The sequence below is a fragment of the Pteronotus mesoamericanus genome, unplaced genomic scaffold (assembly GCF_021234165.1).
Source record: "Pteronotus mesoamericanus isolate MK-2021 breed Mesoamerican mustached bat unplaced genomic scaffold, CSHL_Meso_final scaffold_174, whole genome shotgun sequence".
Classification (NCBI taxonomy): Eukaryota; Metazoa; Chordata; class Mammalia; order Chiroptera; family Mormoopidae; genus Pteronotus; species Pteronotus mesoamericanus.
The window spans coordinates 28683443-28707170 of NW_026555309.1; the positions used below are offsets into that span (position 1 = coordinate 28683443).

Consider the following 23728-nt stretch of genomic DNA (forward strand, 5'->3'; position numbering starts at 1 on the left):
ATTAGCTTCTTGCTTTGCTTTTGATTTTTGATCATCTGCTTTTCATCTATTTTAGCCTGTTATAACCTTGGAATAACTAAGATTTTCTCCCCCTACTTCCCCAAGCATGAACAACGGAAAAATAGGCTTTTTCTTCTTTTCTCACTAGGGCACTCAGTTAAGTAAGGTTTTCACAACATCTTCCCATGTTCACTTTTTGAAATTTTTGACTTAAAGAGTATACAAAATCTAAAGAATATTTTGCCCCGTTAACATATCACACTACCTAGAAAAGGTATATAATTTTTATTGAAACATTGGAGACATATCGTAAACTATATTGTCTGATGTGGCATGGGAAAATTCCTAAAACTCCATCTTAAACTTGAGATTTGTGTACTAAGTATTGAAAATGGGATTTGATGACATTATTATTCCTCCAGTAAGATAAATAACTTTACCTAATACAGTAGGTACATTAATTGCATCAAAACGATTGCTATTGTTTATTACTCCTATTGAAAATATTTGATTTGCACATTTTATTTTAGCTGTTTATTCTTTTTAGGAAATTAAATATCACCATGTTAAAGAGCATACTTTTTTATAAAGAAGAAACCATGTTCAGTTTAAACTTCTGTGATATACCATCATACTTAAAAACAATATACACAAAATTATATTTTTTTTTGTAACTTACTACATTTTGGTAGTGGGAAAATCAAGATAAATTCACAAATTAATTTATTAACCAAGCTCATACTATTCTTTCCTTTTAATCCACTTGTTGTGTACTATCAATTATAACAATTTATCACAATGTTTGACCTTTGAATCTAGGAAACACAAAAAAAGTATCTTTGATGTGTAATTGGAATCTTTAATCACTGTCGCAATCTCGCACTCATATCAAAATGATAAATTATAGCAGTTGACAAATATGACACACTTAGCAACATATATAAAAGAAGGAAATTCAATATGAAATGAGATTACCTACTAAATTTAATCTTTCTGGAGAATAAAACACAACCTTGAATGCCATCTCATCTTTTCCACATGAAGCACAAAAATTAAGTAGGTTATGTATCACTGACTTTAGCAATTTTTCATTCTCGGCTTGCTTTTTTAATGCTTTATGAGCAATTTTGTAATTTTGACATGCTTCCTAGAGAAACCATTTAGCCGCCCTGGGTCAGTGCGTGCAGGCACAGGAGCAGGGACAGGCACAGGAGCAGGGACAGGCACAGGAGCAGGGACAGGCACAGGAGCCCGGCGCACGCCCGCCACCGCCCCGCATCCCTCAGGTGCCTCGCCCGGGGCCTGGTGACGTCCCCTCCAGCGCTCTCGGCCTTACTGAGGGTCTCCAGCTAGCCGGCCTTCCGCCGCTGCCGCAGGAGCTGCTGCGTGGACTCGCCGTCAGTCATCTTCACCAGGCTCCCACCCAATGGCCTCCTCGCCACCTCCAGGCTGGGGAAGAGTCCGCAGCCCCGCTGCCGCCATGCAGGGGCTTCAGCAGCACGACTCGGGTCTCCATAGCGCATCTTGGAGCGCAGGCTGAAGACCCACACCCCTCCTGGAAGAGCCCCGAGAAGAAGTGCCAGCCGGTGAAATTGCCCAACCGGGTTTATTTTGCAGAATCTTCACTGAAGTGTCAGAAAGCACGTGCTGCAGGCCACAGGTTCCCTGGCTTTCCTGAGCAGGGCCCGGCAGCTGAGCGGAGTGAGGGCGGCCTGCTCGTTTATGAAGTCCTTCTCCCGCCTGAGGCGCCGGAGGTGAGGCTGGGTGCCCTCCGGGCTCGGCAGCACCAGGCCCTGAAGGTCCCCTCTGACCAGATGCATATTTCAGAAGAGTCTGGCACGGCACCAGATATTCCACCTCAAGGGCAGAGTCAGGCCAGCCTGAAAAAGTGGCCCCATGCTCATCGGTCCTGGGTCCACCCTGAAAGCTGAGGGTTTAGGGCTGGGAATGGCGCAGGGGTCGGAATGTAAAACGTGCATGGGGCGGTGGGGAGCTTTATTCGGAGGTGAGAAAATATTCGCCAGGACCCAGTCATGTTTTCAAATAATTATAAATTATTTTGTCAGTGCATTTGCAGAGGTTTATAAAACCTTTATAGTTTTTCCTCTAGATTCTAGAATTACCAGTGTGACAGTTAATGCAATAATTTGTTTCAAATGCTAGTGTTTAAGCTGCAGAAAGCTGATTTTATATATTTTTCTTGTCGGCTGTATTGTAGTTAATGAAATTAAACACACGCAACGCATTTGTCCCCAGGGGCCAAGGAACTGAACACACCACTGGTTTATTTTCTATTAAAATAAATGGCAAGCAGCTGCATTTGAATGGTCCTGACCAGGGCTGGGCTGAGGCACCAGTATTCAAGAGATTATGACGTCTGAAACCCACAATGTTAAAAAATGAATCTTCTGTGATAATAGTGAGGATCATTCCATTGATCTTCCTGGGGAAAAATAAAAAGGATCTTTAATTTCACTAATAAGAATATGAAGGAAGTTAATCTATTTATGTAAGTTGGTTACTTACATAAATAGAGCAGTTGGATAAGCTGTGAATAGCCAGATAAACTACGTAAAGTGATGTACCACAGAAAGAAAGTTCATCATCCTTTTCCAAATCCTTATTATAAAAAGAAACAGCCCACTAGAAGTTGGAGCTGTGACATAGCAAATAAGGAAAGACACTGGCTTGCGCAGGCCACCTGCCTCAAAAATAACTCCGTGATAGCACTGATTCCGGTTCTTCACACACACATCGTCATAGTGAAATTCCCTCTTTTTTCTGCGGTTTCTCAGGACCGTGAAACAATGACAGAAGTTTTGTTTAGTAGGAATTTCAAATTGAATGTTTCTTTAACTTTCATGAAAAAGAGAAGCGTAAGTGAATGTGCAGCATATTTGGTGAGGATAGAAGACCTTGGAGTGGCGGTGGGCTGCCTTCTTGTACTCGTCAACAGTTTGGAGGAAGAAAACCAATACAGCTCACCTGGCCGCTGTGCAGGCTTGCTGTCTCTAGTAAAGTCACTACTTAAAAGAAAATTTGAAGACTATATAATGAAAGGACATAAAAGCCCCTTTCGAGCCCTCTTTACCAGTGCTACCTAGCTCTCTTTCCTTAAGGCTGTCAGGCATAGTTAACTGTTGTTTCTCTGAGCATCCATTCTCACGACTGGGAAGATTACTAAAAGCATTCCTAGTACAGGTGTTTTAAAATACACACAAACAGGACATACCAGACTGGAGCAACTGGACCCCGAACCCAAAGCTAACAGTGAAACAAAGCGAAGCCTGTGCTAACAGCCTGAAAGCTCACAATTTATAGCTCATTGTTCTGACTACTCAGCTATACCCTCCACCCCTTTTTGACCCAATAACAACTCATAGCTCCCATCCCTCAGGGGTGGTGTATTTCTCTGTACCTAGTCCATTCCCTCTCTTGGGAAAGTAAAAATAAAACTTCGTTCTCTGCATTTTCTTCTCTTTGCGAATATTCTCTCAGCCCATGTCCCCGGTCACCCTAACATATAATAGTTGGTTTAAATTGGCTTCGAGCAGTCATAAAAAGGTGATGGTCAGAACTATCATCCAAAACAGAAACTGTAAAAGATGAAAATATTCACATTTTAAAACGACAATTAAGTGGATTATGGGAACAAGAAAACCATCTTAGTTTGGTTCCAGGATACACTGATAACATAGCTACACACATAGATGCTTATTTATTATAGGAGCATTGAGAAACTTCATCTACAAAGGAGCACTTGGTTATTCAAAATATCCTTGACCTATTTGATTTTCAAAAAGTGATTTATCAAAAAAAAACATTGAATTGCGGAAGAAGTCAAAACCTTTTGTAACAGGGTGCAGACTGAGAATCCCCTGAAAATATGAGAAAACCCTCACAACTCTTGTTTGGAGGGAGGGGAAAGTGGATGATATGGCATTTAAGATGCTTGCATAATAATGGCAAGTTAATAGTGGTGTCTTTCTTGAAGGGTATGGGACTGCTGTCCAGGGCGAAAGGTATAGTGACTTTAAGAGTATACAGTGACTGTTGTGACAAAGCCAGGGGAGACAGATGCCCATCCTGGAAGTTGCTGGGCACTCTCGTCCTCACTAAAGATAGCAGCTGAAAGAAGATAAAAGATATGGGAAAACTGGCAAAAATGGCACATCGTAGGAGGGGCCAGGTATGCAGTTACATAGGAACTTTCAGGACAGGCATTTAAAATAAGGGTGGGCTGAGAGAGAAGGATGAAGTTATGTGGTATGTAGTGAAAGAGGAGCTAATCCTTCTTTCTTCTCTGGGGAAGAACTAGCCACAAGGTCGGAGAGGGTGCAGATGGGAGTTGGGTAGGAGCTCCAGGGTGTGAGAGGGAAGCTGAGGGTTTTGGAGTAGTACCACAACCGGAGGCCAGGAGTAAGGAGAAGACAGCACAGAGCAGAAACTTATCAATGGAAGCCACAAAAGCCAATCGTTACTTTTTTTTAAGATTATATTTTATAAGAAAACATTCAAATATGTGCAGCTATTTTCTTATGTTGAAAAGACTTAGAAAGTTTAAAACATCATAGCAAATAGTACCAAATGTTTTTGTCCATGCTGAGATAATGTGTATACAAAATGTCTTAATTATTAATAAGCCGATGTGTGTGATACCAATATCAATATAAAAAATTTTAAGGCCAACCTTGTATTTTGAATTCCAACACTATATTACTACCTCCTCCAATAGTTCATATAAAATGCCATTAGACTGTATGGCATCTTTTTTTTAATACCAATTTTGGTGTCATTAGCACACACCCCCAACAAAAAAAAAAAAGAAAAAAAGAAACTATTTAGGCTAAGACAGTAAAAACTTTTAAGCAAACAAAATGTCCATAAAACAGAGTTATATATATCATTTATAGCTTTTCTCAAATAAAAGGCTAACAATTTTCCTAAATTTTATTCATTTAATGTAAATGTATATGATTATAACATTTTGTAAGTGGTTTAACATAGCTAATATCTGCCTTTTAACATAGTCACTGGAGTTTTAACTATTTAAGAGAGGCAGATGCATTAAATTCATTACTAGTAAAATTATTAGATATCCTGTATTTCATTTGAGTTTAAAAAGCATTTGTTTAGCACTTTAAAGGTGCCAAAAAATATGTTGAAAGATGGGGCATTTTTACAAAACAAAATATGTTCTATATCCTCAAGTATCTCACAGCCTAGTGTGAACAAAAAATACAAAATTGCAGAATATAATATTGTGATAAGGGGTGTACATATCTGCACATAGAGAAAAGATCGCTGAGCTTTGTTAGGCTCAATCTTAAATGCCATAAATGACTTCCTGGGGTTGACTAAGAACCACGCAAAGTCTGGAAGGATAAGAAACAAGTGGAAAGGTCAAAGAGGTGTGTACAGGGTAGTAGGAGCAGAAGAGATAGGGGTTTAAGATAGAATGATTTAAATAGCATAGTATATGTAGAAATTCAATACATGTTCACATGTTTGTTTCAAGAGCTGAGGCAGAGAGTAGTGGGAAACAAGGCTGGGACTTCGCTCCTCTCAGAGGTTGTGTATGCCACACTACAGAAATGTGAAATGTTTAAAATGTTACGGCTTAGTTTTTAAAAGCAGTCATAGTGTTGGTAACACTGCTGAAGCTTTGCAGTAAATACAAAGCGATTTATGTCTTCTTGGATAACTGCTATGAAACAACTAATAAATTTTTGTGTATACCCTACCAAATCCACACATTTATTATAGCTGTCTTTTAACTCCACTTTTAAGATGATATTTAAGGAAAAGGCTGATTTATGACATTCTCTGGATTGGGGTTTTGAACACTTCCAACTGTTTAAATGGGAGAGAAGACAATCATGACTTAGCTAGAAGGTCACTATAGAATAGGATGTTTTATATCCTAAGTAGGCTGGCTCTATGGAACCCTAAGACAAAGATTTGAATTTGATCAAGAAACAAAAAAAGAAAAAAGTATTTACATGTATGAGATCTCTTTCCATTTTGTTTTTAAATATATTTCTCATTTATTGTTAAAAGTATTTAAGGTAAAAATTTACTTACCTCTTTTATGAAGCCAACCTACCTTTATTGCCAGCAAACTATCTATGTAATTTTATTTTAAATTTATTTTGCCATAATTCAGCTATTTTGCCAAAAGCATAATTGACTTAATTCTAAAAGGTAAGCGCTCCATTAAATTTGATGTTACTGCAGTCTAAATTTTTAACGCTTAGGCATTGAAAATAAGGCCTAAAAATCACTAAAGTCATTCAAAGTTTTCAAGGATAAACTTTTTATAAACATGTCACAAAGCTAAATAGAATAGTAAATTGTATAAATATTCTTTGTATATCAAGTATCTACAAAGGACAAATAACACAGAGGTCACATACTATATGCAAGAATGTATTTTGGCTTTTATGTTACATATTTTTTCAATACAGAAAAATTTTGGCAATTCTTATTTTTGTAATGCTCCTTTGTACTAAATTCTATATGGTCATATCCACTTAACTATAAATGGAATTATATTTATAGTTAAATGTAAAATAAGTCTCCAAAATGTATACAGTTTATATCTGTAGGGAATTTAAACATATTTTTACATTAAGGTTAGCACTTTGTTAAATTCCTGCTCATTACAATTTTTCATTTAATTTTTTAATATGAGAAAATCCATATAAAATGTTTAGCACTGTGATTGGCACAAAGAAATCACTAAATAAATGATACCTAACAGTAGCAGTGTTATTAGCACAATTTTCATATTTCTGAAATAAAATGTGAAATGATTTGACAGCATATTTGCTTAAAGTGAGAATTCAACGCTTATAATTTCTTGCTTAATCATAATCATCAACTATCATTGTGATATAAACACTACCTTATGTCAAAGTGGTTTCAAGACTGTGTTCTTATTTTTATATCTGTTTCTGATAATTAACTTCAGTGATATATGCTAAAATTATTGATTGAAATTTTCCAAATATTAAAGTAACCGCTGTATATAATATATAAACTAATATTAATAACTATATATTACAAGTATGTAATCTACTATATGTGTGGATTACTTTACTTTGTTTCCATAATAAATGATACTAAAATGATAAGATAGACCATGGTATATAACCATATACTTTTTCACCTAGGAGAATGATTATGTATCTTTGAAAGCAAAAGTGTAGAAACCCCATTATACAAAATAACTCAACAGAACTAGAAGATATTTTGAATTCTGTTCAGCGGATCAAAAAAAAAAAAATGAGGTTTTCCCACCATGTGCTTCACGGAACACACATCTTACCAGTTTTATCCTGACTAAATTAGGAAAAATAGTAATAGGACTTACTTAGTATACATTAGTGTTTCTCAGTTTTATTGTTTCACAGAGTCGGAAGTAAGCCACTTGTTTTTATTAACACTAACCAACATAAAACTAAATTCTGTGAAATACACTTTGGAAAACAGTGACAAGAAATTAAAGGATATGCTTCACAATAATGAGGATAAATAAAGATTTGTACAGCTAGATATTAATGTTGAAAATTCTCCAAAAATTTTTAACAACTTACAGCTTTAACTTCAAAAGTTTAAAAGTGCTTTCAATAAGTGATTAAGAGTGCTTAAACTTGATCAAATTTCATGAAACAGGACTATCACCCTGCAAAGTTTGAAAGTAAAGGAGCTGAACTAGGGTAAGAAAAGCTTATAAAGTTTGTGACGCTCACAGACTGACTTACATTTACCAATTATTCTGTGTTGGATTTAATTGGAATTACAGTGCATATTTTAGGGCTTCACTCTAGAATCTGATTTAGGATATGTAATTGGGGACAAGAACTATACATTTTGACACATTCCCCAGATGATTGTGATGCATGTGGTCCCATGTTGGAAGTTTGAGAAACACAGATTAATGTACAAATATCACTAATAAGAATTATTAGTGATATCACTAAATAGAATATCACTAAATAGAATTCTCATAAGTTCTAATTCATGAAGACAAAGTCCTAGGAAACTTTTAAAAATGAAGAAAATAGTACATGATTATGTAGAAGATGAGATCAAAATTAATGACATCCAGACATTAGGATCATCTTGAAAAAAAAATTTGCATACAAGGATAAATGTAGAGGAAATGCCCAGATTAGAGGATTCATTTAGCTGTAGCATGGGTAGGGTACAGACTTGTCATTTGAGGAAATCACAGATGTTAACCTGGATCCAAAATATAAGGGTTGGGATTGGGGGGTAAAGGACAAGCTGTGAAATGTCACACTTGTTTTCTGAACTTCACGATATACAAGTTGGCCTTTACAGTATAATTGACCATGGTTAAATAACTAATGCTTGTAGCTACCCTCTCTGCAAATTGTGACACAGTGTTGTACCTGGTGTGGCAGGACAAATGACACCCATCACCTCTCCCCCCCCCAAAAAAAAATCTCTGGAACCTGTGCATATGTCAGGCCATGAGGCAAAAAAAGATTTTGCAGATATATTTAAATTTCAGGAATTTAACATAGAGAGATTAGCTTTGATTACTTGGGGTGGGGGAGTCAATCATATAGACCTTTAAACGCTGAGAAGTATCCAGCTGAAGTTGGATATGTGGAGGAAAAGAAGACAGTAGAGAGATGTATTTGAAGCAAAGGCTGAGAGATTCCCAGTAGGAGAGGGACTCAATGCTCCAGTTGTTGGTTCTCAGATATTGCGTCCCAGAGAGAGAGTATAAGGAAGAGGGAGGCCTGTAGGAGCTGTGAATAGTAGATTGTTTCCTAAGTCTTCTGATAAGAGTCCAAAAAGTGGACATTTTTATCTCAGCCTTTGAGGCCCTGGGCAGAGAATGTGAGATAATATATTTCTGTTGTTTTAAGATGTTAAATGTGTGGTCATTTGTTTTGGTAGCAATATAAAACTAGTATACACAGTAAAGGATACCCATCACAAATCAATACCTGAAGATTTCTGCAGCATGATAGCTGTTCTCTTACTACTACCTTCATGCCTAGCACCTTATATTTTAAGTCAGGAATTCCCACACATACATTTAAATGTCCTGAAGATATATGAGTCCATTTCCCTGAAGCAGAAAGTCAGGCAGAAATTTAATGTTGCATATATAAAAACAATAGGGAGCTTAGAAAATATTTTTTAGTATATTTTATAAAACTTGACAGTCAAACCAGAAAACACAGCAACATCATAATTCATCTTGCAAGTGGATACATTTTCAGCATACTTAGTACTGAAAGAATAAACGAATCTAAAATATCTTCGTGCGTTGATGCACACAGACAGGTTTTCTATTAAGCCTTTAATAGAAACTTACTGTATTACTAACTCCTTCAGTGTTGCCAAAATTACATTACTTAAAGTTAAATCTCTGTGTTTTAAACTAGGAATTAAGTTGCCAAGATAAAAAATATTCAACTGTTGTAAAAACACCTTTAAAATAATGATTATCATTCTCACAATGGAGGAAAATAAGTGTTGGAATGCACCTTCCCTTGCTAAACAAGACAGTTCAGAAATGCATTAGGCAGAAAATAGTAATCAACACTGTTGCAAAATGGCATTGCTTAAGATGTGAAGAAGAGAAAATATTTTTACCAAATTGTTTGCTAGAGGGCATTTTTATTTTCTAGTGAGAAAGGTAGCACTAGATGAAATATTTAGTTAAAAACCTTTTCCACATGCAAACTGTTAACCTTTATGCTAAAGAAATTCTATTGTATATGAGATTGTTCTCTATTATGCTCTTTAACAAATCATATTTTGAATTGTCATGTGCTGTAGAAAGTAACCACCCCGCTATGTTAGTGTATCTCTTATGACAGTATTAGATCTGGCGTGATATAATTCTGCGGAGGTGGGCTAAAGTCTGACCTACTATTCCTGTGGGTAAGGCAGAAGCTGTTACCTCAAGTAGGTGAGAATTTTATTGTCAAATTACATACAGAAGAAATTACAGGTCCACGATCTCTACCTGAAAACCTCAGGAATAAATTGTTTTGCCATTAGAATGTTCTCGCATTTTAAAAAGAAAAACTTTCAGATTCCATACATTTTCAATACCCTCAACAGAGCCTGGGATGCCAACCCATTATCAGACAACATTTCTGTAGTGAACACATAAATTGCCTCACTATGTAGGAAAAATAAAGATTATAAATGGACTCCAATCAGTTCAGGTCATGTTTTGATGTCAAATGAATTTGTATTAAACATCTTCAATAAAAATTCTTGCCTTCAGCATTGCCCTGGCTGGTGTGGCTCAGTGGGTTGAATGTTGTCTCACAAATGGAAAGGTCACCAGTTTGATTTCCGGCCAGGGCACGTGCCTGGGTTATGGGCCAGGTGTCTGGTTGTGTTTCTCTCACACATCAATTGTTTTTCTCCCTCTCCTTCTCTCTGCCTTCCCCTCTCTCTAAAAATAAATAACTAAGATCTTTTAAAAAAACCTTCAGCATCAAGAGCTTTTCAGTTTTCCCCTCTGTTGTTAAGGGATTATAGATCTGAAGGCCTGGAAAGGCTGGTTTACAATAGAAGATGTTAACCCTAGTGTCTTAGTGGACTCTTACTCTTGACTCTAACATGGAGACAAGACACATGACTAGTTTGTTTTCTGGCAGAGAAGCAAAGCACAGAGGAGAACAGGGTGGGAGCCATGGTGCCTGATTCTCTAATCAGGCCTAGTTTCCTGTTTCTCTCACCTCTTTTTCCTTTTATTAATGTCTAACCTTTTAATGATTTTATGGTCTCATCTCCTAAGATTTAACGGAAAGGCTTTCCTATGTCTAGGTGCACTGCTATGAAATATAAAAGCCACTTAATTTTAGCATTTTAATACAAGCATATATTAATGATGAATAACAAAGTGAATCTTGGACAGGATTTGAGATAGCAAGATGAACTGTGTCTTTCTTCCAGGTGACTCCTCCATTTCCACCCTGGAGGATTTCTGTTTGACTACATTAGACTGTGCAGTGGTCCTTTTATATTACCATCACTTACCTTCATAATATACTTTAAACCCATGAGCACTAACTGCAAAATCACTGGTCAAACGTAGTGAGAACACAGATTTGGTACTTGTCACTGGTGGTGGCAGATGGAATCCTGTTAACCTAAAAACAAAAAGGAATTAATTGTTAGTGTTACAGATATTTTACCTAATAGGGTTTAGAGAGCAATTTTTATCATATCCCCAACTTTGTACAAGTTATATACATGCATTTATACACATATACATGAATTTATGATACATTGATTAGAACTCACTCATCAAAAGTGATTACTATAAGTATATATAAATATATTAAATTATTATGTATGTATGTGTGCATTACTATTTATTATATCTATCATATTCATCATCTATATGAAAATATTGATTAATTCAAACTTTGGGAAATGAATTGTGAGAATATGTCTTTGTGCATACTTTATGCTCCTGATTTTTACAACCAAACATTTATAATTTTGTCAAATAAATTATTTTCCTGATAATTAAAAATATTTATAAAGAGTGTGAAGTATTTAGTAAAATTTAATACTGAAGTAAAGGATGTGATCTAAATATGAAAACTTGAAATTGAAATTTCTAAAAATGAAGAGTAATTTTGTTTTTATCAGGTTCCAAAACACTAGTCTAATAAGTTCTACTATATGTCATTACTTTTTCGTTAATATTGCATATGTTTACAGAACAAATATTTATTTTACCCATAATTTATCACTTATTTGGCTAATAATTTATTGCATACAATTAAAGCAATTTTATACAATTATATGAAAGGTAATTTACAGATCCTGGCTGGTGTGCTCAGACTGAACACCAGCCTGCAAACTGAAAGGTCGCTAATTCAATTCCCAGTCAGGGCACATGCCAGGGTTATAGGCCAGGTCCCAGGTTTGGGGTGTGCAAGAGGCAACCAATCAATGTCTCTCTCCCTCTCTTTACCCCTCCCTTCCCCCTCTCTGAAAATAAATAAATAAAATATTTTAAAGGTAATTTATAATTGAAACTTTCTAAATACAAAAAGAAAAATTAAAAATTAAAAAAGGCACATTCACAGGTTATAAATTTTCTAAAAATATTGCAGCTACATAATTTTTTATTTCTATGAATTGCCTTTTTGCTTTTCTTATTTTAATTATTGTGTAAAAATTATGTACAAAAGAAATATATTTTTATATAATTGCTATTATTTAATCAACATTATATGTGTAGGATTAACCTATATTGAAATTACCATATATTTTTATTGCTATATAGCAGTAGTTCTCAACTGTGTCTTAGGTCTGCTTACATTCTAATACATTAATGAGACCCTAAAGGGATTTTGTGTACTAGATCTAGCAATATTTACCCTATCTAAATTGAAACAGAAAATTTGAAACATGCATTTATTATTTAATTTTGTTGTATTTTTTAAAAAATTTAAAAGATTTTATTTATTTTCAGAGAGATGGGAAGTGAGGGAAAAACAGAAGGAGAGAAACATCAATGTGCGGTTGCACCTTGCACACCTACTACTGAGAACCTGGCCTGCAACCCAGGCATGTACCCTGCCTAGGAATTGAACCAGTGACCCTTTGGTTCACAGGCCGGCACTCAATCCACGGAGCCACACTGGCCAGAGCTATTATTTCATTTTAAAATAACCAACCACAATAAGTTTGTTTTTTTTTTAACTTGCAAACTCAAACTTTGTTACTGACAACTAATCCTGTCAGTTGTTTTTCTTGAAGGAACAAGTCAATTTTTTTTAAAGTATATCAAATACTCAAGTGTGATTAACCATAATTTATATTAGTCATTCCTTCAAGTAATAACTTTGTTTCATCAAAAATGTGGCTAGTTCAGCTGACAGTTCAACCCATCATATTTTCACAGGAACAAGAAGGGTTTTTTTTGCATATTTTTTATTTGGTCATAGAAATCATTAAAAATAAGGGTAGATATTAATGAAATATTTATAGCTTTAACATACACATTCTTAAGTACAACTGTTGTGTGTGTGTGTGTGTGTGTTTGCATTGTAGGTATGCTATAATAAAGAGTTCAGTGACTACTGAATACTAGCATAGTTTGAGGTGATGAATTGAGATGCTATAATATATGAGCTGTTTTACCCACCATTTCTTCTGTAACATAAGAGTAAAGGTCAGCACAGTGAAACAGGTGTATAATGACTCAGTGTTATTATGGAATAGTTTTGATATAGTGGAAGCCCTAAAAACATCTCAAGGCCTTCAAAGATCCATGGATCACATGTTGAGAACCATAGCTATATGGGAACACGTTGTGAAATACACACCACAGTTCATTGATTCATTCTACTGTTGGTGGGCATTTGGGTTGTTTAGAATTTGTCCACTGTATTTTCATCAACATCTTTGTAGAAGTTCATTGGTACACACTTATGTAGCAGTTTCTCTAGAGTATAAAAGCATTTGAGCTTTAAATTTTCTTTTTTTTGCTGCAAAACTACATCCCACAGGAGACGTATTCAAACTGTTTTCTAAATTCCTTTGTGATTTCCATTTCAGTCCATGGTTTAGAGTTGTATCTCTTAAAAGATAAACATATGACTTTGGTGACAGAAGGAGCTTAACTTTGGGTGGCAAATGTACAGGTGATGTATTATAGAGTTGTATACTTGAAACCTGTATAATTTTATTAAACAATGCCACCCCAATAAGTTTAATTTTAGAAAAGTCTATAACATATTACTGCTTATAATGAGATCAGGGGAAAGCAGATAGGAGGAATGGTAAAACAGAGAGGGAAAGGGGCTTTATTGAACAATAAAAATGTTGACATTACCAAAATCTCCAAATTTGGTGAATGTTAAATAAGAGAATTCATGTGGAATTGCCTGGTATATTTTCTGGACCCTAAAACTAGTCACTAAAAGTTAATTTCCTTAGTGCTATGATTCAAAATCCACTGCCCTTTTGTCTAAATCTAGCAGGTTATGGCTGAGATACATTGTACTATAGCACCAACATTTTCACAGTGATTTATCATGACTTACAGTAAGAGTTTTGGATATGAATTATCTTACAATTTTACTTTGGTTATGCAGTTCTTAAAAATGAAGCAGGTGATATACAGGGAATTCTCTGCTGAAACAAACTATTAACCTATTTAATTTCAAAATGAATGAGAAAACCGCAGGAACAAGTAGATATTTAAAGTAACGACTGTTCTGTGAGAATAAATCATGCATACCCTATTGATATCTGGGTACATGAAGCACAGCAAATAATTCATGGTCATGTGAAGATGGCAGTCATTTACTATTGAAGGAAAAGATGGCTGTGGCAATATTTGAATAATTATATCATTTGCTGAAAGTAAATGATCTGAAGCTTTTATCAAATGCAAAATTCCCAAAGAAGGCAACATGTGTTAGAAAGGTAAATTCATAATGTTAGGACCATGTGCTATATATAGCTCCTGAATTGGAAATTAAATAGATATTGATATACATGCAGATAGAGATTGGGGTAGGTATGGATATAACTATGACAAAAATAAACATATAGATAAATAGGTTAGTAACTGGAATTCATTGCCCCTCTTTTCTAATCTTTCCACTGTATTAAATGCCTTTAAATCTTAGAACTGCACTTGCCAAAGTATCTCCAATTGTCACTGGTGTTCTCTGTTAGATTTTGCAAAAGAACAAACTTTTAAAACATTTGTAATGTAAATTAAAATTGTCAGCATCCTTATGCCTTGGCCCATAGGTGCATGGGCGGCAGCATGTGTTAAAGGTGAGGTTTTCCTACGAGCTTACACAAATCCTTATTTACACAGCTGTTTTGGTGCTAACAAACAGCTGAATTCACTGCTGGTTCTTTTCCACAATTTCTGCAAATTCCTTATTTCCCGAAAGTTAGTGCAGGTTTTCCATTAACACTCATGGCCCAGCCTTAAATTCAGAATTTTTATAATTAAATCTTTTTCTGCTGTAAGTACTACAATTTTTTTCTTTTTTGTATGAACCCCAAGAAATGGGCAAATGCTAAGAAATCTCTATCCAATAAAGAAAACAGCTGAGAATATCCTCAACTCATTATATCTAGAGTCAATCCATACAGGCTCCAGCAAAAGTAAGGCCTGCTTGATTGTTGTCAGGAGGATAATAATATGGGCGTAATAATTTATAGTTTTAATTTGAACATTTCACCTAAAATGTCATATGGCATGCTTGAGTGTAGAGGGTTATGTTACAGAATTACATGCTTATGACTTTGTAATGAAATATTTTATAATAAAAATGAGGCATTATTTGTGCTGGAACTTGTATATGAAATTAATCTTTCCCTGTGATGTGGAATTTCATATTAAAGATCAATAATATATCCAGGAACCATGCAAAATATTACTAGAAATTTTCTTCAAAAATCAACCTTTTCTATTTCTCCCCTCTCTGCTGCAAATATTGTCCCTGCTTCCTAATCTTATTTTTTGTTAAATTCATTGATTCATTTATCCTTAGAACTAAACGAATATAATTCCAAAGGCAGTCTAGTTGAGGCACTGAGAAAACTTGAAGTACAGGAATGTTATGTTGGACAATTAATCAATGTTAGACATTTAAATCTGTATAACGATGTTCCCCAGCTTGCATAAACACCTGCAATTGTTAATGAACATAGTATTTCCAAAGTTTGGGGTTTTTAAGAGGTGATTGAAGGTATTGTCTGTGAGCTTTTATTCTAGAGTATACAATTGGAAATGATATATTCTACTGCTTATCATCACTTTGATAATGGGTTTACTGCTATATCCGAATAAAATGAGTTTAATACTAGAAATTATCCCATAGTAACATTGTGAGGATCGAATGGGACATTGCTTGTAAAAATGTAACACAGTGCCTAGCACGTACTGAATGATCTTTTTATCATAATTTGATAATGGACCTACCGAGGGCCCATCTAAGTAGAATCAACACATTCAGCGGTAACTCTTTGAGTGAATTACCTGGAGTAAATCTCAATGTTACACATTTACTATTTTGTGGTGTTGGGCAGGTTACTTCCCTCCCAGGCTGTTTTCTGTCAAAATATACATGAAAATATTTATTACCTATCCTTTAAGTTCTTGCTAGTTTTTTAATAAGTTTGCACAAGCGTGCCACTTGGGACAATGGCATGTATAAAGCAATACAAACATATTTGTTGCTACTGTTATCCACTCCTGATGACAAACGTGAGAATTAGAAAGTTCTTTTACACACCTATCAGGACTTTCTTCCTGTAGTAAACAATTATTGGTACTTATAATGAAATTGCACTCTTTGAACAAGTATAATTTTTCAAATATATGCTATTATGTTATTCTATGTTGTTTTTATTTTCCTTCCTCCAGTTTAGCATTCCTAGAACTTTTGATGATTTTGGATTTAAATTAGTAAAGACTGATTCTATGCTGTTTGCTTATGGTAAATTAAAAGCAAAACAATGACAAAGAAATTGATGAGAGAATTATTACATCCCAATCATTGATAAAGCTTCTCAATTAGGAAGAGAAGAAAGAGAAGGAAGGAGAGTGAGAGAGGGAGGAAGGAAGGGACAGGAATGAAGAGACTGGATGAGAACATATGTCCTTAGGAACATCCAGTTCCTGAAACTGAGTCAAGTGATCCCCCACAACTTCCCAAAATCCTGACATTAATTTAAAAAAATGACTTTACAAATGTATGCTTTGCATTCTTCCATATTAGCAATTATTTGTTTGTGTCATGTATGCAATACACATCAATAAGAATTAATTCTAAATTAATGGTTCTTTCTATTTCCCAGAAAGGCATTATTGATGATCTCTCAGATTTAACAAAGTAAAATGTATATGATTAATGTTATTTATCTACATACTTAAAACATGTGTATTAGAAGTATGGAATTTTGTCTATTTTTTTTTTAGGCATTAAAGTGTTTGCTCAAAAAAGAGAAATGAATGAGCAAAGTCCCTACATAGATACATTATGTGTGTGTGTATGCACGCGTGTGTTTGTGGTCTATATTATTTGTCAAATGATACAGTGATGCAGATGGCTATTCATTTTGAGATTCTGTGCCACTCACCAATTTTATGGATTTATATAAGTAAAAAATGTAGTAAGAAATAATATTTTATGGTACATAAAACAGAACAATGTAATTGCAGAGTTTTCAATATAGCTTTAAGGTGGTAATGATTGAAGATGTTATGATAAAGGTACTATACAATTCAGCTTAGACATTCTAAAATTAAGTGATGACTTTTTAAAAATAGTTTTGGCTCTGTTTAAGTCAACTTTTAAATTTCAAAGCTATTAGATAGAAACATTTGAGAATATAACTACTCTTACAAGATGTACATAACCATTAATAATACCCACTATGTCCCACACCTCTTTTTAATAAATTTTCACAACTGCACACTGATATTATTATCTATAACTATCTATATATCTATAAAACTCACAACTGGTGAATGACATAACACCTTGAAAACTTCTCCTGATAGAGACATACACACAATTTACGAATGCATAGCATCTTGTAAACTTTTTTAGTTATTTTAGGTTGGATAAAATTATAATCTTTCTTCATTGGAATACATCATGGAGAATAATTAATATGAAAATGCAATGACATAGAACATATGTACAGTCATTTCTCTACCTAATTAATTACTGGATTTGGACATGATTTATGAACTAATTTAGTGCTATCAAATGAAAAATGTTCATGTCAAGTGTAAAATCATTCAGACCATTAATCTATTATTTTTAAATAATCACATTTCAGATTCAAACATTTTAAATTGGACAACTAGTTAAAACTAAATTATAAATTAGTTCTTATACTGTTACAAAATGTTTTACTGTATATAAAGCATTTCAAAAAATCATTCTCTACATTGTCAAGGTAAAACGACTGTAGAACTTTTCATCTCATTGCACCTCTTTTGACTTTCTTCACTTCGCTCCTAAGCTACCCTCTCTCGGTTTTCTCTGACTTCCCTGGCCTCTGCCTTTTACATGCACCTCGGCTGCTGCTGCCTGACCTCCCTAAGTCTCTGTGGCCGATGCGCCAATACCTCAGTCCTCAGGCATCCTTTCTCTCTCAGCGGGTTCTCATCTGAAGCCATGGTTTTAACTGTGCTTCTTTCTCCTCTCAGCTCCAGATGCGTATTGTTGTCACTACTTGTGTGCCTAATAAGCTTTTAAAACTTAACATACCAAACATTTTATTTTCAACCTGAACCCAACATGATTATTCTTTTCTTTATCCAGAGAAATACAAGTATTTCTTTGGTGTCAGTTGTTGCTTCTTTCATTTCTAATTATATTTATTTGGGTCCTCTCCCTCTCTCTCTCTCTTTTTTCTTTCCCTTGATGAGCCTGGTTAAATGTTTGTCAATCTCTTTTACCTTTTCAAAGAGTCAGATCTTGGTTTCACTAATATTTTGCATTTTTTAGACTATTTTATTTCTTTTTTATGTTAATTTTTTATTGTTCAAATATATTTGTCTCCATTTTCTCACCACCGCTTTCCCCTGCTGCACCCACCCCACCCCCATCGTCGTTTCTGTTCTGATCTTTATTATTTCTTTCCTTCTACTTTAGGCTTTGTTTGTTGTTCTCGTTCAAGTTCACTTAAGTATAAACTTAGATCATTCATTTGAGATTTTTCTTCTTTCTTGAGATACGACTCTACTGCTATGAATTGCTTTCATTTTGTCCCATAGATCCTGGGTTGTTGTACTCTCATTTTCATTTGTTTCAAGGTATCTTTTGATTTCTTCCTTGGTCCCATTGTTAACCCATTCCTTGTTTAGTAATATGGTATTTAGCCTCCATGTCTTTGTGTGTGTGTGTGTGTGTGTGTGTGTTTCAGTTTTATTGTTGTGACTGATTTCTAGATTCATATCGTTATGGTGAGAGAAAATGCTTTTCATGATTTCAACCTTCCTAAATTTATTGAAATTTGTTTTGCATCCCAACATGTCATCTATCCTACAAATTGTTCCATGTACACTTGAATAAATATTCTCCTGCTTTGGGGTAAAATCCTCTGGAGCAATCAATTGGGTCCATCTCATCTAGTGTATCATTTAAGGCTGTTGTTCCCTCGTTTATTTGCTGTCTGCTAGATCTATTCATTGAAGTCAATAGGATGCCGTAATACCCTGCTGTGACTGTATTACTGTCAGTCCCTCCCATATGTCCATCAAGGTTTGCTTTACACATTTAGGTGCTCCTATGTTGAGTGCCTAAATGTTAACAAAGGTGATATCCTCTTGTTCCCTTTATCATTATATAGTGTCCTTCTTTGTCTGTTACTATAGCCTTTGCTTTAAAGTCTATTTTGTCAGATATAAGGATTGCTACCCCAGCTTTATTTTTAGTTCTATTTGAATAAAATATTTTTCCATCCTTTTACTTTTAGTCTATATGTAATTTTTGTTCTGACGTGGGTCTCCTGTAGACGGCACATATATGGTTCTTGTTTTCTGATCCATTCAGCTACCCTATGTCTTTTGATTAAAGCATTTAAGCTATTTAAAGTGACTGTTGATAGGTACACAGTTATTGCCATTTTATTCTTTTAACTGGATTACTCAGTTTTTTCCTCCTCCTCCTTTTCTTCTCTTTCTTTTTTTCCTTCTCCTCTTCCTTCTTCTCCTTCTCATTTTTCTTACAGTCCCTTTAGAACAGACTCACAGAGAACAGATTGACAGCTGTCAGAGGAGATGGGTGTTGTGGGGCTGGGTGAAAAAAGTAAAGGCATTAAGGAAAAAAACAAAAACCTATACACAAACAACAACATGGTAATTACCAGAGGGGAAAGGGGTGAGGGGAAATAAAAAAAATTGAATGAAGAGAGTAAATGGTGAGGGAGAGAGAGTTGACTTGGAGTAGTGAACACAGTGCAATATATAGATGATGTATTATAGAATTGCGTACCTGAAACCTATATAATTTTATTAACCAATATTACCCCAATAAAGTTAATTAAAAATAAAATATAAATAAATAAATAAAATGGATCACTAATTAAATAAAAAACAAAGTGCAACAGTGACCAGAGCATTTTAAGGTAACAATATGAGAAACCCATTGACCTGGTTTCAGATTCCCCACTACTACTAATCTCTAAGAAATGACTACTTGTCAAATTTTGATATGATATCAATGTTTTTTATTTTTTTATCCACAATTTTTTATTTTATTTTTTTAAATTAATAGCTATATTTTTTATTTCATTTGTTTCTTTTTACTTTTTTTAAAAGATTTTATTTATTTATTTTTAGAGAGAGGGGAAGGGAGGGAGAAAGAGAGGAAACATCAATGTGTGGTTGCCTCTCACGCTCCCGCTTCTTGGGGCCTGGCCCGCAACCCAGGCATGTGCCCTGCCTGGGATTTGAACCAGTGACTCTTGGCTTCGCAGTCTGGTGCTCAATCCGCTAAGCCACACCAGCCAGGGCAGAATATCCACAATTTTTTTTTAAAACAGTAGTTTAAATAATTTCTCCTTTTCCAACTGCATATCTGTGTAAAGTTAGATTATTACATATTTCAAATCAAAATAACTTCTTAACACAGATGTACTGCTGGAGCAGGCATGCTTCTATAAAGCCAGACATTAAATATATTTGCAGAATTATTTTTAGGTGACAAACTTCCCTGTTTTCTGTTTTGCAAATATAATTATTTTAATGACACTATGTTATTTATATTAACCTGTATGGGTTTGTTATTTCTATTTTTAAGTTACAAATAAACATATAAAATATTTTTAAATAAGTAGGTTTTTTTAGCTTTTTATGAGAAAAGTCTGAGAAAAAAAGTTCAACCTCATTACAATTAGAAAAATACAAATTTGAACCATGAGACCATTTTTACACCCAGTAGATTGTCAAAAGGTTACTATACATTAAAGGTAATTTGTCATTTTTTTTAACTTTTTATTGGTGTGCAATTATAGCTGTTCCCATTTTTTCCCTCCTTACCCTCTCCAGCCCTACCCACACCCACCTCCCACATTCAAACCTCCCCTCTGTTGTCTTTGTCCTTGGGTCCTCTACATGTGTTCCTTGACGACCCTTCCTCGTCTTTGCCCCACTAGCCTTCTCCTCCCTCCCCTTTTGTCACTGTCAGTTTGTTCTTTATTTCCATGTCTCTGGTTCTATTTTGCTCCCTTGTTTGTTTTGTTGATTAAGTTCCACTTATCAGTAAGATCATGTCGTATTTGTCTTTCACCGCCTGACTGATTTCTCTTAGCTTAATTCTCTCCAGTTCCTTCCATGCTGTTGTGAATGAAAGGAGCTCCTTCTTTCTTTCTGTTATGTAGTACTCCATTATGTAAGTGTACCACAGTTTTTCGATCTTCTCATTTACTGATGGGTATGTAGGCTGTTTCCAGCACTTGGCTATTATAAACTGCACTGCTATGAACATTGGGTGCATAGGTTCTTTTGAATTGGTGTTTCAGGATTCTTAGAGTGTAATTCCAACAGCAAAATTACCAGGTCAAAAGGCAGTTCCAATTTTAGTTTTTTAAGGATATTCCATACTGCTTTCCACAGTGGCTGCACCAGTCTGCATTCCCACCAACAGTGTACTAGGGTTCCCCTTTTTCCACATCCTTGCCAGCTCTTGTTGTTGATCTGTTTATGATGGCCACTCTGACCAGTGTGAAGTGATATTTCATTGTGATTTTAATCTGCATCTCTCTAATGGCTAGTAATGCTGAGCATCCTTTCATATGTCTCTTGGCCCCCTGCATGTCCTTGGAGAAGTGTCTGCTGAGTTCCTTGGACCACTTTTTAATTGCATTGTTTGTCTTTCTGGTGTGGAGTTGTGTAAGCTCTTCATATATTTTGGAGATCAAACCCTTGTCCGAGGTATCATTGGTAAATATACTTTCCCATACTGTTGGTTCCTTTTTAATTTTGCTGATGTTTTCTTTAGCCGTGCAGAAGCTTTTTAATTTGATGAAGTCCCATTTGTTTCATCTTTCCTTTATGTCCCTTGCTCTAGGGGACGTATCTGTGAAAATATTGCTGTGTGGAATATCTGAAGATTTCCTTGCCTATGTTCTCTTCTAGGATTTTTATGATGTCATGGCTTATATTTAAGTCTTTTATCCATCTTGAGTTTATTTCTGTGTACGGTGTAAGTTGGTGGTCGAGTTTCATTTTTTTGCATGTAGCTGTCTAGATCTCCCAATAACATCTGTTGTAAAGAGGTATGACCACTTGGAAAACAATTCGCATTACATAAATTCGAATAAACCTGAACAATTGCATTTTCTGTATACACTGAATCAGCCATTCTACTCTGAGAGCTAGTAGATTCTCTTTTACCCTCTACTGGAAAATATATACAAGTTTATTCATCCCTATATTTTTGTGAAGGCCAACTGAAAACAGTACAAATTATTATCTTTTAGAAAATAAATAATGTATATTATATTCATAATTGAAATATAATATATGCAGAGATTGAATGAAAATAGAAGTATAGCAACGTGCTCCATCATGGATGACTCTTAGAAACATTATGTTGAGTCAAAAAACTGAGTCCCAGAGAGTTATAACAGTATGATATATATTTTATAAAACCAATAAATAAGTAAAATTAACCTTTATGTTGTCTACTGATACATTCATGTATGATTAAACTATATTTTTGGAAAAAATAAAGGAAATGATGGCTATATTATAGGAATATTTGTTACTGGTAAGAAATCAGAGTAAGGCCAGGGACTGGATAGAGAAGAAACAAATATTTGCACTCTCCTTGTTAAGTGGTAGGCCTGATGGTGTTCATTCTAATACAATAATAAATACATTGTGCATTACATAGTTACATGTTTCATGTGTAAAATATTTTTTCAAGATTGTGGAGAGAATGTAGGAAGTCTGTGTGGAACTATAATTGACATATTAAATGATGAGTTAGTTCCAATATACCAATAGATCCGGTGAAAAGGCAGTTATATTAATCCTATTTTTCTACTTGGTTGAGTATTTTCCAAAAATCCTGTCTCACCTGGATATAATTTGACTTTCACAATTAGAAAACACTATTTTAAAAAATGAATGGATGAGGTTGCTATAATATATTTATATATTTAAAAAATACTATTAATATATTGGTTGCTACTTTGACAAGTTTACATATTCTATGCATTTCTAGTCCTATGTACCCACCAAGCAGAGTGTTGTATACATGATGGGGCAAAGGTAGGTTTATAGTTGTTTGTATGGAAAATAATACAACAATTACTAAATAATAATACAAGACTAAACTCTGTCTTTTGTGGTCTCAAATCTATAAATCTAATTTTACTTCACCTTGTATATAACAGTATTCTGAAATTTAATCTTGATTTTCAATCTTAAAAATAAAGGTATAATACAAATATAATGCATTGATTTTAAAATCATTGGTGGATATTTTAATAGTTTAAAATATTTTGACTCAATATTTTGTCACTGATTTTACAAAATCTTTATGTTTGGTACAAGTGTGTGTACAGTTTATGATCCTTTCTATATTCAAAGATTAGTATTTTTAAATCAGTATTTAATGAGAAAGCTTATGTAAGAAATTTTTAAGTTTTTTGAACACTTAAATTTAATTTCTTTCTTTCTTACCAGAAAAAATATGTAATTTAG

General features: G+C 34.5%; 1 protein-coding gene and 1 pseudogene across 3 annotated transcripts in view; one reads left to right on the top strand and one right to left on the bottom strand.

The window, feature by feature from the left end:
- CSMD3 (CUB and Sushi multiple domains 3) overlaps window positions 1-23728 on the bottom strand; it is a 929671-nt gene that overhangs the window by 807371 nt on the left and 98572 nt on the right. For all 3 annotated transcript variants that reach the window (XM_054590414.1, XM_054590413.1, XM_054590412.1), the window contains exon 3: window positions 11047-11159. In XM_054590414.1, the coding sequence (XP_054446389.1) occupies window positions 11047-11159 (113 nt within the window). The remainder of the gene's footprint in view (window positions 1-11046; window positions 11160-23728) is intronic.
- LOC129084286 (KATNB1-like protein 1) lies at window positions 2371-3727 on the top strand (annotated as a pseudogene).